General features: G+C 39.5%; 1 protein-coding gene across 7 annotated transcripts in view; it reads right to left on the minus strand.

Moving 5' to 3' along the window:
- Positions 1–12,436, minus strand: part of acap3a (ArfGAP with coiled-coil, ankyrin repeat and PH domains 3a) — a 79,626-nt gene extending 67,190 nt beyond the window's left edge. For 4 of the 7 annotated variants that reach the window (XM_078949809.1, XM_078949808.1, XM_023956873.2 and 1 more), the window contains exon 1: positions 12,182–12,436. In XM_078949809.1, coding sequence (XP_078805935.1) covers positions 12,182–12,228 — 47 coding nt within the window. In that variant the 5' untranslated portion in view covers positions 12,229–12,436. The remainder of the gene's footprint in view (positions 1–12,181) is intronic. The other 3 variants (XM_078949812.1, XM_078949811.1, XM_078949810.1) reach the window with 1 other exon arrangement.
- Between the last annotated feature and the right edge of the window lie 544 nt (positions 12,437–12,980).

Genomic DNA, 12,980 nt, shown 5'->3' on the forward strand with positions numbered 1-12,980 from the left:
CTGCTCTCTTTCACCATGGGTTGCGCAAGGAATACTAATGTCATTTTACTACAAGTCATCCATCATTCAAAGCTCAACATGTTACCATGGAGCGAATTTCCAGCACACTTGTAGTGACTGGCAACCCAGACCGGTTGATTTGAAACAAATGGCAATAAAGTGACTTTTTTTTTCAGTTATAATGTCCCCACTTTAGATTATTTATTTGCTGCTCAGGAAAGCAGGTCCACGACCTTAATCACCCTTCAGGATGTCCAGCAGAAACAGATTAGAGGGATGCTTGGTATGCGGGACCCTGCTTTCATTTGCTCTTTGTCCATTCGCCATGTGAAACATCCTGGCATTCATTAAACAGCAGGACTGCTCCCTGCAGCACATCACCTCTTCTTTACAGAAAGCCACAAAAGCGGTGACATCATCTGTGCCTCCCAAATCATTTCAACAGGGATTAACTCCAATTTACATAAAACACATTTAGAGGAGCATCTTATGCAACACTTTACAAAGGAACTAAAGCTGTTTGGTGACCTCTTTTGCATGATTTACAAAGGCTTGGTTTTTCACTATTTCGCCTTCCTAGACAATTTCATATATTGCTCCAAAGTGAAATAACCTGCCTATTATGTAAGGAAAATGTGTGGGTATAGAAAAAATACTATGAAAGCTTAAATATAGTTTTGAATCCATTTGTTATGGGCTGCACAGTGGTGTTGTGGTCAACACAACTCACAGCAAGAAGGCCCAGATTCAAATCCCATTTGGGACCATTCTGTGGAGAGTTTGCATGTTCTCCCAACACAAGTTTTCTCCCACAGTCTAAAAAACATGCTTCGTAGGTTAATAGATGATTCTATATTGACCAGGTGCAAAAGTGAATGTGGTCTTGCGACAGACTGGCAAGCGACAGCTTGGATAGGCTCCAGCAGCCCCACGACCCCAAAAGGGATACAGTGCGTTCAGAAAACTGATGGATGGACTCTGGAAGTAAAGCTGTACAGAATATGAAACTGCCACAAGCGCTCAAATGTCATTTTATGATTGCTAAACAGTCTAACTCTCTTTTAGTTAGAAATGTTGCCACACATCTAATAATGAGGACAATAAAAGTGAGGGAAACAGTATTCAAAACTCCAGGTCTACAAGGACTCAATAATAATAATTGATGACACTGACAAAAAATATTTGTTATTTGGGGTCAAACTGTACAGGGCTATAACGATTCCTTATCAGTCTATAATGATGACACGAAATAATGTACCGGTAGTTGAAAAGTGACTCTAAGGCTGCAATGCCTAATCAACATCAATAAAAAGATGGCAATAACAATGACCTAAAGGGCTGTAACAGAACTCATCCTGATGATGATATAAAAATCTGTTGTTTGGTTTCTATGATCTATTGCATCAATTCTGCTGAAAGGGATCCATTACCATAACACTAAAAATATGCCGACACTGACATTTTGTGGAAAGCAATTGGAAAGATCAAATTGTTGAGTTACAGAAACCAATTCATTCACTTTTTTTCAAAACTGTTTTTGTCCTTTTGCCAGTCTGTTGCAGGTCCACAATCTCATCCACACTGCGAGTGTCTATGGGACAATTTAGAGTGACTAATTACCAAATCTCCCAGCCAGGGCTAGAACCGGGGCCTTCTTGTTGTGAGGCAAGAAAATGTAGTTGAGAATGTTACAGCCACTGCTAGATATCCAAATTCACCATGTGTCTACTGACTTGTTAGTCTATATCTTAGCAGCAAAGTGAGCATTTGCACTAGAACCGAATGTGCATGAGTACCTATTGCATCTCATGTGAGCAAATTTGGACATTTGTTGTTAGATGTAGTATGTTATTGTTCACAAATGGGCTGAACATAACAAAAATATGTATTGTAGCTTAGAGCAGTGTTTTTCAACCAGTGTGCCGCGGCACACTAGTGTGCCGTGGGAGATGGTCAAGTGTGCCGTGGAAAATTGCCCTCATTCACTGATCTCAAAACATTTCCCATCTCCAGGAAATCAGCTCTTTGTTCATCCAAACAGGTCCTGATAAAACACTGAGTAGTTAGGAATATGAAAGATCATAAAATACTTTTTTCTTTGTGTTTATTTGATTCTATTAAAGACATTTTTATAAGAATGACGGTAACGCGATTTAGCTGCAGCTATAACTGTTTTCTGAAAAGTCCCGCAGCTTTTACTGTCTCCACGACTCCACCAATCATTCTTGAAGGCTTAATCACATGTCATCAGTCTGACCAATCAGAAGTGTTTAAAGTATTCACTTCCTTGTTCCAATTTAGCTCATAACTCACTCAGTTCCAACAAAAACACCAGATAAAGCTCGTCTTTAGCGGTGTAGCTTTCCACAGAATCCGGTATCAGACCGTGGAACAAGTGAACAAAACCATGAAGCTCAGAGACGCGAGTCTTTCTGCCGTTTTCACACTACATCTCCCATGATGCATTGGCTTAAAGGGACAGCGCCTCAGCGTACAATAAGTCGTCCTTGTTACATGTCTTGTAACCACAACGAACATACAGTTTGTATATAACTTAACTTTTATTACATCTTTTAGAAAAAACATCTGCAACTTCCTGCTTTTTCTGCCACAATTATCACAAAAATGCACGTCAGATTGCCGGGAGGGGGGGGGGTGCTGTAGATCAAAACAGACTATGAGTTTCTGCTTTCTTTTTTTTTTTTTGGGATGCTGGTGTGCCGCGGGATATTTGTCAAGGTTAAAGTGTACCGTGGCTCAAAAAAGGTTGAAAAACACTGGCTTAGAGTACAGACTTCTTTTTTAATGGGATTCATTAGGGGTGTAGGGGAAGATCTATTCAGCAATGTGTCAAAATATTTCATTTGATGATACTTGTACCAATTGAAAAATGCGGTCAAGACAATATTTGTTTATTTATGAGCGTCCTTCAGCATCTGACTATTGTTTTCCACTTAATTCCCCGACCAGTAGTTGGCAGCACAACACACTGGGCCTCTTTGAACAGCTCTACACCGCACCAAAACAACAAGATCTCACGAGAACCAGACATGCACTATAGTTTTTACTTGGTATGGGTACTGAACCCAAACTCTGTGCCATGTTGCTGCCAGTATCAGATAAAAACACTGATTGCGGTGCTTTATAGCAGGCTCAGATAGGAACGAGTGAAGCAGTGCCGCTGCACAGCAGCTCATGCACGTAGCATCGTAGGTCCATAGCATCAGTCAAAGTTCTGCAGAACCTCACAGCGATGGATTCTAGTTTTGCGACCTCGTGGATCAGAGTGATGTGTACAATGCTCTGAAAAAAGGCCAACGTCGTGGTGATGAGCGGTGAAATCTGTGTTTACTTCCGTGTATGAGAAAGCGGAGCTGCAGCTGCAGTGACTGTCATGTAAAAGAATGGAAAGAATTGAAGTTTTTATTTTCTAATTTTTATTTTTGAAGCACCTGAACCATTTAAAAGTACTGGAGAAGCTACCTTCAGCAATGTTGAAAATAAACAGCCCTTTATTTCCTCCATCATATTTTTAGAACCTTACTGGTTAAGGCATATTCATTGTGTTTTTCTTTTCTTGTACTGAAATATATTTTGTTGCGGAAATCAGAAAATATATTTTAATTTATCAAAATAAAAGCACTATCAATTTGTTTGGGTAAAAGCAACTTGTCTATGAGATACAGTTGTAGTTCTTAACATTTTGTTCATTAAATAAAGCTAATTTTACTTTTATTAAAATGAAAGGTATATTAATATTCAGGCAGTGCTTCTTTTCTACGTCATACTCTTAAAAAAAAGAAATTGAAAAATTGTTCCGGTAGAGTCTTGTATCGTATTGCCAGACTCTTCTCAATACACACTCCTGGAATTCACGCTGCCAAATGGGACAAAATAAATGTCTTAGAGCCCACAGTCTTTACTGTAGGCTTATATATTATTGTTTGGCTGCATTCAATAGCTCTCCTATATTGTGAAAAGTACATTTTTTTAATTTACCGGTTGGTTATGTCCTATCTTTCCTTACACCAAGCTATAGATAAACATGTCGGTATGACTTTATGTTTCCTGACACTAAAACTATTCAAATAAATCTAGGGTTTTTATGTTGAAGTTTTTCGAGCTGAGTCTGCAGCTTAAAGGCTTAAGTATTAGCTCATACATCACGTTTTATGCAGCCATCATGATATTTAATGCATTTTTTCTGTAATATCGTACAATCCTATCAACCTTGCACTCTTGATTTGGGATTAAAATAGTATTTTTCCTCAATTTTACATTTAATGGTTATGAAAAAAGTTTCTTGAATTATTCCCAGAACCAAAGTGTCCCCCTAACACAGGCTTGATAATGACTCCTTATTTTGGTTCAAATGGTTAACTCATCATCATCATCACCAATATTACCACTTGCCAAACATGCTTTCGAGCTCGCCGGCTTAGGGGCTCCAAAAGGGAAAAGCCTTTCATCTGATCTGGTATTAAAATGATAAAAGACCATCAATCAAAATGTGGCCGCTCACCAACACAGTCGTGTTGCTTTGGGTATCACTGGACCTGTTTGTGTTTCTTCGCTTTGGGATGAGGATAACTGCATGTTCGCCTGGCAGGTGCGACACCTCGCCATCTGCAGGCGTCAACGAGCAAATGTGGGCCAATCCCTGCTTAAGCCAGCAACCTTTCAGATGTTCTGCGCGAGCCTAATCCCCGTCACTTTCATCACCTGGAGCACACCGAGCGCACGGTCAAAGAGGGAAAGAACTACCAGTCACCACATCAAAATGTAAGAAATAAAAAGAGCAGAATGCACTTACAACAGGAGGAGTAACAGCAGACCCTCATGCATGAAATGTGCTTCATTAAAACGGATGCCAAATGGGACATCATGAGGTCCATTGTACAGAGTTCCACCTGAGTAACAATGTGCAGTACGGAAGAAAAACTGTACAAATTATTCATGATTAAAGAATTTTTAATGAAGTTGAATGTGAGAGAATCAGCAAATTTTTTTGTTTTTTTTCTCTTTTATAATAATGGTGCACCACCCACCCTCGGAGCCTCAGAAAAGCAGCGTCGGCTGAAACGAGGAGCCAATGACATAGATTTTCAAAGATGGAAGGAGGTCAGTCTGAAGTGGAGCAGAAAGCAACAGACCTCGCGGTGAAAATCCCTTCCAGCTCCGCACAGCCGGAGACCACATCGTCTAGAAAGAACACGGAATCCCAACTGCCTGATGACAATGGAGGGCTGATGACTCAAAGCATGGCAGTATCCAGTCTACTGAGGTTTTCTGTCACTCAAGCTCCTACACATCCATCTTTTTTTTTTAAACGTCCTATCTATGCAAATGATCTAATCCAAGTTCACAATTCTACTGATATTCAAATCTTATAAACGTACGTATTACCAATTACCAGTGTTTTTTTTATTTGAGACACATTTATTGATGCAGGCAGCAGCCAATCATGGCCATTTGGATAGCCATTCATTCATTTCAGTTTGTTGCAGAACTCCTCTAGATCTTATATATCTAAGAACTCTTAAGAATAAGACTTTACTTTGCAGCTGTTATCAGATTCTGCAGCTATGTCAACAGTTGGAGGAGCATGCATGGGCAGTAAAGTTGCTTGACACAGAGTGTAGTAGTACCTATAAACTTTAGTTCCAGATTTAGTCTGTTAGAGATCGGCTCACTTACGGTTAGGGCTGAGCGATATGGCCTAAAAATAAAATCTTTGATTTAATTTTTTCTTTATTCAATTTCCGACCCCCCCCCCTCCCAAGTAAAGCCATAAGTACAAACGGCAGACAACTTAAAGCAAATTTTGCTTTTATTTAATCAAACGCAAGACAAATGTAACCCCCATTTCAGGGATAAATAATAAATAAATGAACACACTCTTGGAATCAAAGTCCCAGCTGTGTTTTAAGTCACACTTTGGAGTCTTGACTAAAAGGAGACAAACATTCACCTCGAGAGTAGCACCATTTTCTAAAGGACTAACACTACAGCTCATATCTGGGGTCTAAGGTTTTAATTAAATTAAGAAACCCCGTCTCCACCACGTTATATATGGGTACCATGTCTTTATGCAAAGCGACCGCTTCTGTGATTGTTCTCCACCATGCCCCTTTCCTAGGGATGGGTACCGAGCCCCGGTATTGAACGAGCCCCGAGGCAACATTCTTCAAGACCACAGTATCCGTAAGATCTGACCTCAACAGTTCTACTATTGGTACTACAGAAGTCGCATTTTTTTGCGCCCCACAAGATATTAACTAGAGCTGTGACGGTGTGGGATTTTTGATGAATCAGCAGGAGTCGCAACCAAGCAGGCCTACTTCTGGTTTTCTCACAACCGGACTACAGTATATGTTTCCCAAAATTGTGATATTTAACATTAGTATTCAAACGACTTGGAGATTTTGCCAAAAGCTACCATTAGACAGAGCTACTAAACTTATGTCCTTGGACCAATAAACAGCTCGCTTGAGATAATAGTAAAAGATTTTATCTATTAAATTAATACCTATATTATCCAGAGCAATGTGCCGATGTGCAGTCCCAATCTTTCTCCTTATCTTAGGCACATCCCTTTTTGTCTCTCCGTTCTGAATTTGTCTCAAATATTTCTCCATCCAGTCATCTTCTCAAAGATACTGATGCTGAAGAGTCAAAAGTCAGGTTAACGTCATCAGGTTCCCAGGCTATGGGAGTCTCTTTGGAGCTCATTGCGAAGACTCTTTATCCGAATGGAGATAGAACCTAAACTCTCTGCCTTCCAAGAACTCCTTGCCCTTGGGCCATTCAGACAGAGAGGAGAGTCTGTGTGCTAGCGGAAGCAACAAACTCACTGGACAATAGTCATATTCTGCAAGAAGACCGGATCCCAGGGGAGCGGACAAGAGGGAGCGCTGAAACTCCTGTCAGACTGACTCATGCTTTCGGATCATTCATGAAAGTTGTGTCACAAAAAACAGACATGAAGAAAGCTCCAAAAATGTTAGTGTTAGTGGTAAATCGCCACAAACACCTAAAAATGCCAACTTCTGTTGCATGAATGTAAGAAGACCAGATGTAGCACAGATAACAGTTAGCCCAGACAACTACCATCTTCTAGTGTTGTGCCAAAAAAATACGGGGTGACAGACGGGGTGCAGGGGGACTTTTTTCAGAACAACAGCTGACTAGTCAGATAGATAGACTCTAAAGACTTGTTTCCAGCAGCCTGGTGCAGACCAGTCCGGTTTTTTGAGCGTTTCCATTATGAAGTGGATCCATAAAGCCAGACCAAATCACACTATCTTTGGGACCCCGTTGGTTGGAGGTCCATAGAAAAATCGAACATACCACTTAGGGGCAGAGCTTCTGTTGAAAAGCCTTGATTAGCTGAAGGTCATTATGACAAAAAATAGCACTAAGAAAGTGGCTGTATTCCTCTTCGCTGCCCGCTGTCGTCTCTCATACAACGCTAAATCCTATGGAAGTAGTACCAAAAGCCAAGCGGAGAAAAATGAGCTGCTGGATGACCTCCATTGTTGTTGTTGATAGCTTCACGCCGCACCCAACTTTGAATGGAAACGCTCATCTGAATTGCCTGGACCATTCTAAACTGGACTGGACCATTCCAAACCGGACTGGACCGGACCGCTTAGTGGAAATGAGGCTTAACACAACAAATGCAGTTCCTTGCCTGTGCTAGAACCATCTCAGAGAATACAGAGAGTCAATGGGCTAAACCTACTAAAGTACCGATGGTATAAGCAATCTCAAAAATATTCACTTTAACCCTTGTGCTAAATTGTGGGGTCCAGATGACCCCACTCCCAATGTTAGAGTGCCTTGGACAGCACAAGGGTTAAGTTATTCCAACATCATACGGTAACATAACAAACACATTTCCTTGGTTTAAAAAAAGGAATTTAAATAAAAAATATGTTATTTCTACAACCTTTATTGAGCATATCATTTTAAACTGCATTACCGCATTGTCTTTTTAAAAAACATTTCTTTATCTGAATTTACAAACAAAATCGCTATATAAGCATATATCGTTACGGTATAAAATTAGTCATCTCAGGTTATGAATTTTGCTCATATCGCCCAACCCTAGGCATCCCCGTGACAAACGCTGAGATCAGTCTGCCCTGATTGAGTCCGACGGCTCTAATTGGGGGTGACATAACAGCAATAGTCATCACATGTAATCACAAGTTTCTTCCCTCAATCATGGTCTTAGTGGATGCTTGTACCAAAGCTTGCTCAATATCAGAGGGTCAGCTGTCAACAATGACACATGTTGATACATTTAACCAGGCCGTGACAACACTTTTATTACCAGATTTAATGGAAGACCGGTTGTTGTTTTTTTATAGACAAGTATTTATGTTGTTTTGATCATTTATTTTGCTACAAAAATAATAATACAGACTAAATATATGAGTTTGCTGTGTTTCTGATTATGACTTAGCAACAGTTGTTCTCCCTCTATCTCGTCCCCTGAAATGATCTTGGTTTGGCCTATTTGTAGGGTGGCGGGTGGGAGTTCACTAATCAGTTAACAGTCTAGAGAAAGCAACAACAAAAAACTCATAAGATGTGTCTTAAAGAGCACTACTTTTTAATTTATGTATTATGTTGCTAACATAGGCCTAAGTTGACTATTAATAACAAAAAAGATTTATTTAGCAAAAGTACCAAAATTGTTGCCCTTGGTCCCTCCATCAAAGATGTTTTCAACATGCAAACATTTAATCAGTGTGCAGTCTGATTCCTTTTCATTCTAATATTTTGTGGAAAAGCTTAAATTTGGACTTCCTGGTTTAAAAGGTGGATGGAACGAATGAACTACAAGTGTGCCAAGTGTGTAAAATTGCTTTCCAAAGTCAACCAACTGTTGCTTTATTGAACTTCCAAAACGTCATGCTAAACAGGTTATTCTTTTCATAACAGTACTGCAGATGAATTGGCTCCTCTGTTTGGTGACGTCTTGTGGCATATGTGTCTGGATACGTTCCTTTTGCCAAATATCCTATTACCTTTGGCTATTATAACTTGTTTCTTACAACAACAAAAAAATATGTGCACAAATTAGTCTAATGAAAAAGGCTGCCGGTAAAAACAAAATATGTTCGGCCACATCACACACAAATGTTCCCTGGGGGAACCCTGAGGCCACAGTTGTAACGGATGATAAATGTTCCAACTTGTTTATCGTTTCAGCTTTTCCTTTAACCTCAAAGACTTCCAATAATGTCACAGGTGAAGCACAACCATTGTTCCGTTTTTTTCCCCCTCAAAATTTGTCTGACCTGAAAAAGTGAAAAAGCAGCATTCCTACAATTCATAACTTCTAAAACAATCAATGTTTCAATAATTTCTCCAATAAATGTACTAAAGGAACCCCAGCTTGATCTGGGTTTTGCTATGTCTGGGCGGCTTCAGGAAAACCTTTTGAAGAGACTTTTCTCTTCAAAGCAATCGATCAATAAGTGGTCAGACAAACAGAAAGGAAGACCCTTGAGAGCACGCCGCACATCTGTGTTCCTCCCTTATTTCAGGAGCGTGGGAAACCGTTGTGAGTGCGATGTTGATCCTCGCAGTTAAACACTTGATTTTCCTGCTTTCCTGCAGCCATCCACCTCCAGCGTTTTTACGCAACAGTCCACGCGGCCGTGCTTTCAGCTCTACAAAGGAGCTGAATGAATGCACTCTGAAAACAAGGTAAAAGGCTGCATTGAGCTCTACAACATCCGTTTGCCGTGTGTTTTAGCATCCTGGGCAAAAAGATGAATGGAAATTGGAGGTTAGCTCACTTGTGAGAATGCCTCTCTGTTTAGCAAGAGAGAAAATCTGAACAGCAACCGTTTTGATTCTAGATTTCATCTTTTGTGTCTTTAGCATGCAGTTTTTTGGGCCTTTGCTGTGATGTTTAGCAAAACAAGGACGACTGAATGATGTGGTTTTTTTTCTCCAGCTGCAGATGTTGTTGAGATGCTGCTGCCAAGTCGGAAAGTCTTTGAAGGAGGGAGATGTTTTATCAGCAGTGTTGGAAAGTAACTAAATATGTTCACAGAGCCAGAATCCAAACTTCACTGTACCTTTTTTTTCCTATACAACAAATAAAATCTGCTTGAAATGATAGAATACAAAAATGAATAAGTGTTAGTCAAATGTCAAGCGGTATCAATAACCACTGAAATGCACTTTATAAAACGAAATAAAAAATGATCTTAGAGATTCCTGGAACTCCTCTCACTGCTGGACTACAGACCCAAGTTTAGATGTGGGTGTAGAAAATCCCTGATTTATTTTTGTAACCTTTTGCTCAAGCCAGTTTAAAGTTTTGATTGAATCAGTGGGAATCTTTGTTTTTTTTTCCCATAATGCTTTGGTTTTCAAACTTTTGTTTTTTTATTCAATCCCCTGTCAATTAGTTTTTAGCCAAATTCCCCATAATCCCCACATCATCAATACCAAACATATCAAAAAGGGTTTGAAGCACTAAAACACCTTTTTTTTTAAAGAAAAGAAAAAAATGTTCTTTAGGGATAGGACATTTTTGTCTGAGGAGACCAGCACTGAAACCTGTTTGTGTAGTTTACTAAAGTTCCAAATGTCACGACTTAGAATTTTGAGAAAAAAAATATGGAATAGAGAAACAAGAAACTTTTAAGGACTATGCTGTACATATAATCTTTTTTATATCTTTTTTATTTATTTAGGCAAGTAAAGACATTTATTTATTGAACTTTTAATTTACTTTTAGCATCCTCAATGTGAAAACAGAATAAATGTATCGATAAAAAATAATCAATTTATAAACTTATTTAGTGGAAATGTGTGTTAAATAACAATTTTAGGGACTTTTTAAATCCCATTTTAGGCACTTCAAAACTATTTTCTAAACTGTGATTTAAAATAGGTTTAAGTCAGATGAAAATCATGTTTTAATTTCAGTTTTTGACATTTTTCTTATGAAAGAGAAGAAATGCAATAAGAAATCATTTCATTTTTGCATTTCTGAGTATTTCTCCTTTTAAGTCGCTGTCAATCAAATTGCCAGGCAACAGCCCAGGAGGGCATGTTCAAGCTCCCTGATCTGCCCCGTCCAACATACACAAGCTCTGGGGCAAGGGCTGTGTTCACCACACATATATTAATTGCCTCCAAGGCTGGATTTTGTTGTTGGTTGCACATATTTAAAACGAAAACTAAAGTTAAAGTCTCAAATGTCTTCTCCACATTTGTGATCTCTCTCCGACTGAGTTTGAAGGCAGAAAGGGTCAAGCTAGAGACAAGAATAAAACCAGAGGACTTTTTTTATGATTGAAAATATCGAAAACGTTCTGGAGGCCCGAGCAGGCTGGCTCCCCATCCCGCAGTGGGTCTGTCCAGTATGTACCCATTACCGGCTCGGATTACTGTTGGGTGATTTGGTTCAGACGGTCCCGAATAGCGTTCGGTTTGAACGCAGCTTAACCGTAACCTGTAATAATCTTAACACTTCCTCTGGGTCCGTGCGGCCAAGAAGAAACCGTTCCCCTTTCTTTAAACTTTTGAGAATGGAGACTGTCAGTCTTGCCCCCGCCGAGGGCGTGGCTACTCAGCTTATCAACAATGGCCACGCCCATTTAAACGGGGATTTTGGAGAGGCTTCATATAGACATGAAATGTGGCTTTTTAAGACATTTAGGTTTGTGGGATTTTGGTTTAAACTTTATAATCCTCATTAAAACACAACCAGAAACGTTTTTATTAATAAAATATCATAGGGAGACTTTAAGGAAAATGTCCTCCTTCTTATTAACACTGATTTTTATGAAAGTAATAAAAGATTTCAGAACATTAACTGGGTCTTTTGATAAGCACAAGAGATCTGAAGTGACCTGCCAGGACCCCAGTGTTCATGATGGGATGTAGTGTAGTAGGACAGTTGTAACAGACGGTGATAAATCTTTAAATATTGTAACCTCAATCTTTCTGGATGCGGCTCCAAATCAGACCACGTGACTCGCATTGATCGTGTTCCCAGTTTTTAAAATGCGCATAAATCAGACAAACTCTCATCGAACAATCCATCCCTACACGAGGCGTAACTCAGTCAGAAAAGGGCGTGTTTGTTTTCATCAGTGATCAACAGTTCGGCGGTATAGGTTAGAGTTTTGTCTGCCTTTCTCACCTAAACCGGGGGGAATCCTTAATGCAGTCCTCAAAGTCAACCGTCATGTTTGGACCGGAGACAAGTACCCGCGCGCTCAGAAAGCTCCTCGCATCTCCTTATGTGTGGACGAAAGCTGATGTGGAAGTATCCGACTGATAGAGAATGTCCTCCGTTCCCGACCCCTCCTGCCCCGGCTGTCTCCACTCACCGAGTCCCGCTCTGTCTGGTCTGCGCGAGCCGCTTCCCTCCCTACACATCCCCTCTGCTGCCTTCAAGGTCTCCTATTCAGCTCGGATTTTATAGAATCTCAGGTGAAACCTGGCAAACGTGTGATAGAAATCACTGGATTCGGTGAAAACAGAATGATCTAGAAAGCTCGATATTTTAGTTCTCAATCTTAACTTTTTTATATTACCACCAAAATCTGCAATTTTGCAACAAGGTCAAGATTTTATTTAATTTAATCACAACTTCTATATATTTGTTTCAGTTTTTTACTAAGATTTTCTAATGTATTGTTTTACACAACTAACCAAAATAATAATAATAATAATATTGATTATAAAGATAGGAGGATGAAGAATAAACAGTAACAACTTTCCATACATTAATTTAGTTTATTTATTTTAAGATTATTTAAGCATTCATGGAACATTGATATCTCAACGATCCAACAACTCCCATTTCCAAAGATTTTTGAAAGCAACATTGGTGACGTGACGTCACGGCCTTGTAGTTTTTGAATAGAGCTGAAAACACGGGGATTGTTCTGAATTATCACCTTAAAGACTCAGCACTCCTATGAAAATTGTGCTTT

This window comes from Oryzias latipes, chromosome 7 (genome assembly GCF_053564925.1).
Source record: "Oryzias latipes strain Hd-rR chromosome 7, Olatipes_Hd-rR_3.1".
Lineage (NCBI taxonomy): Eukaryota > Metazoa > Chordata > Actinopteri > Beloniformes > Adrianichthyidae > Oryzias > Oryzias latipes.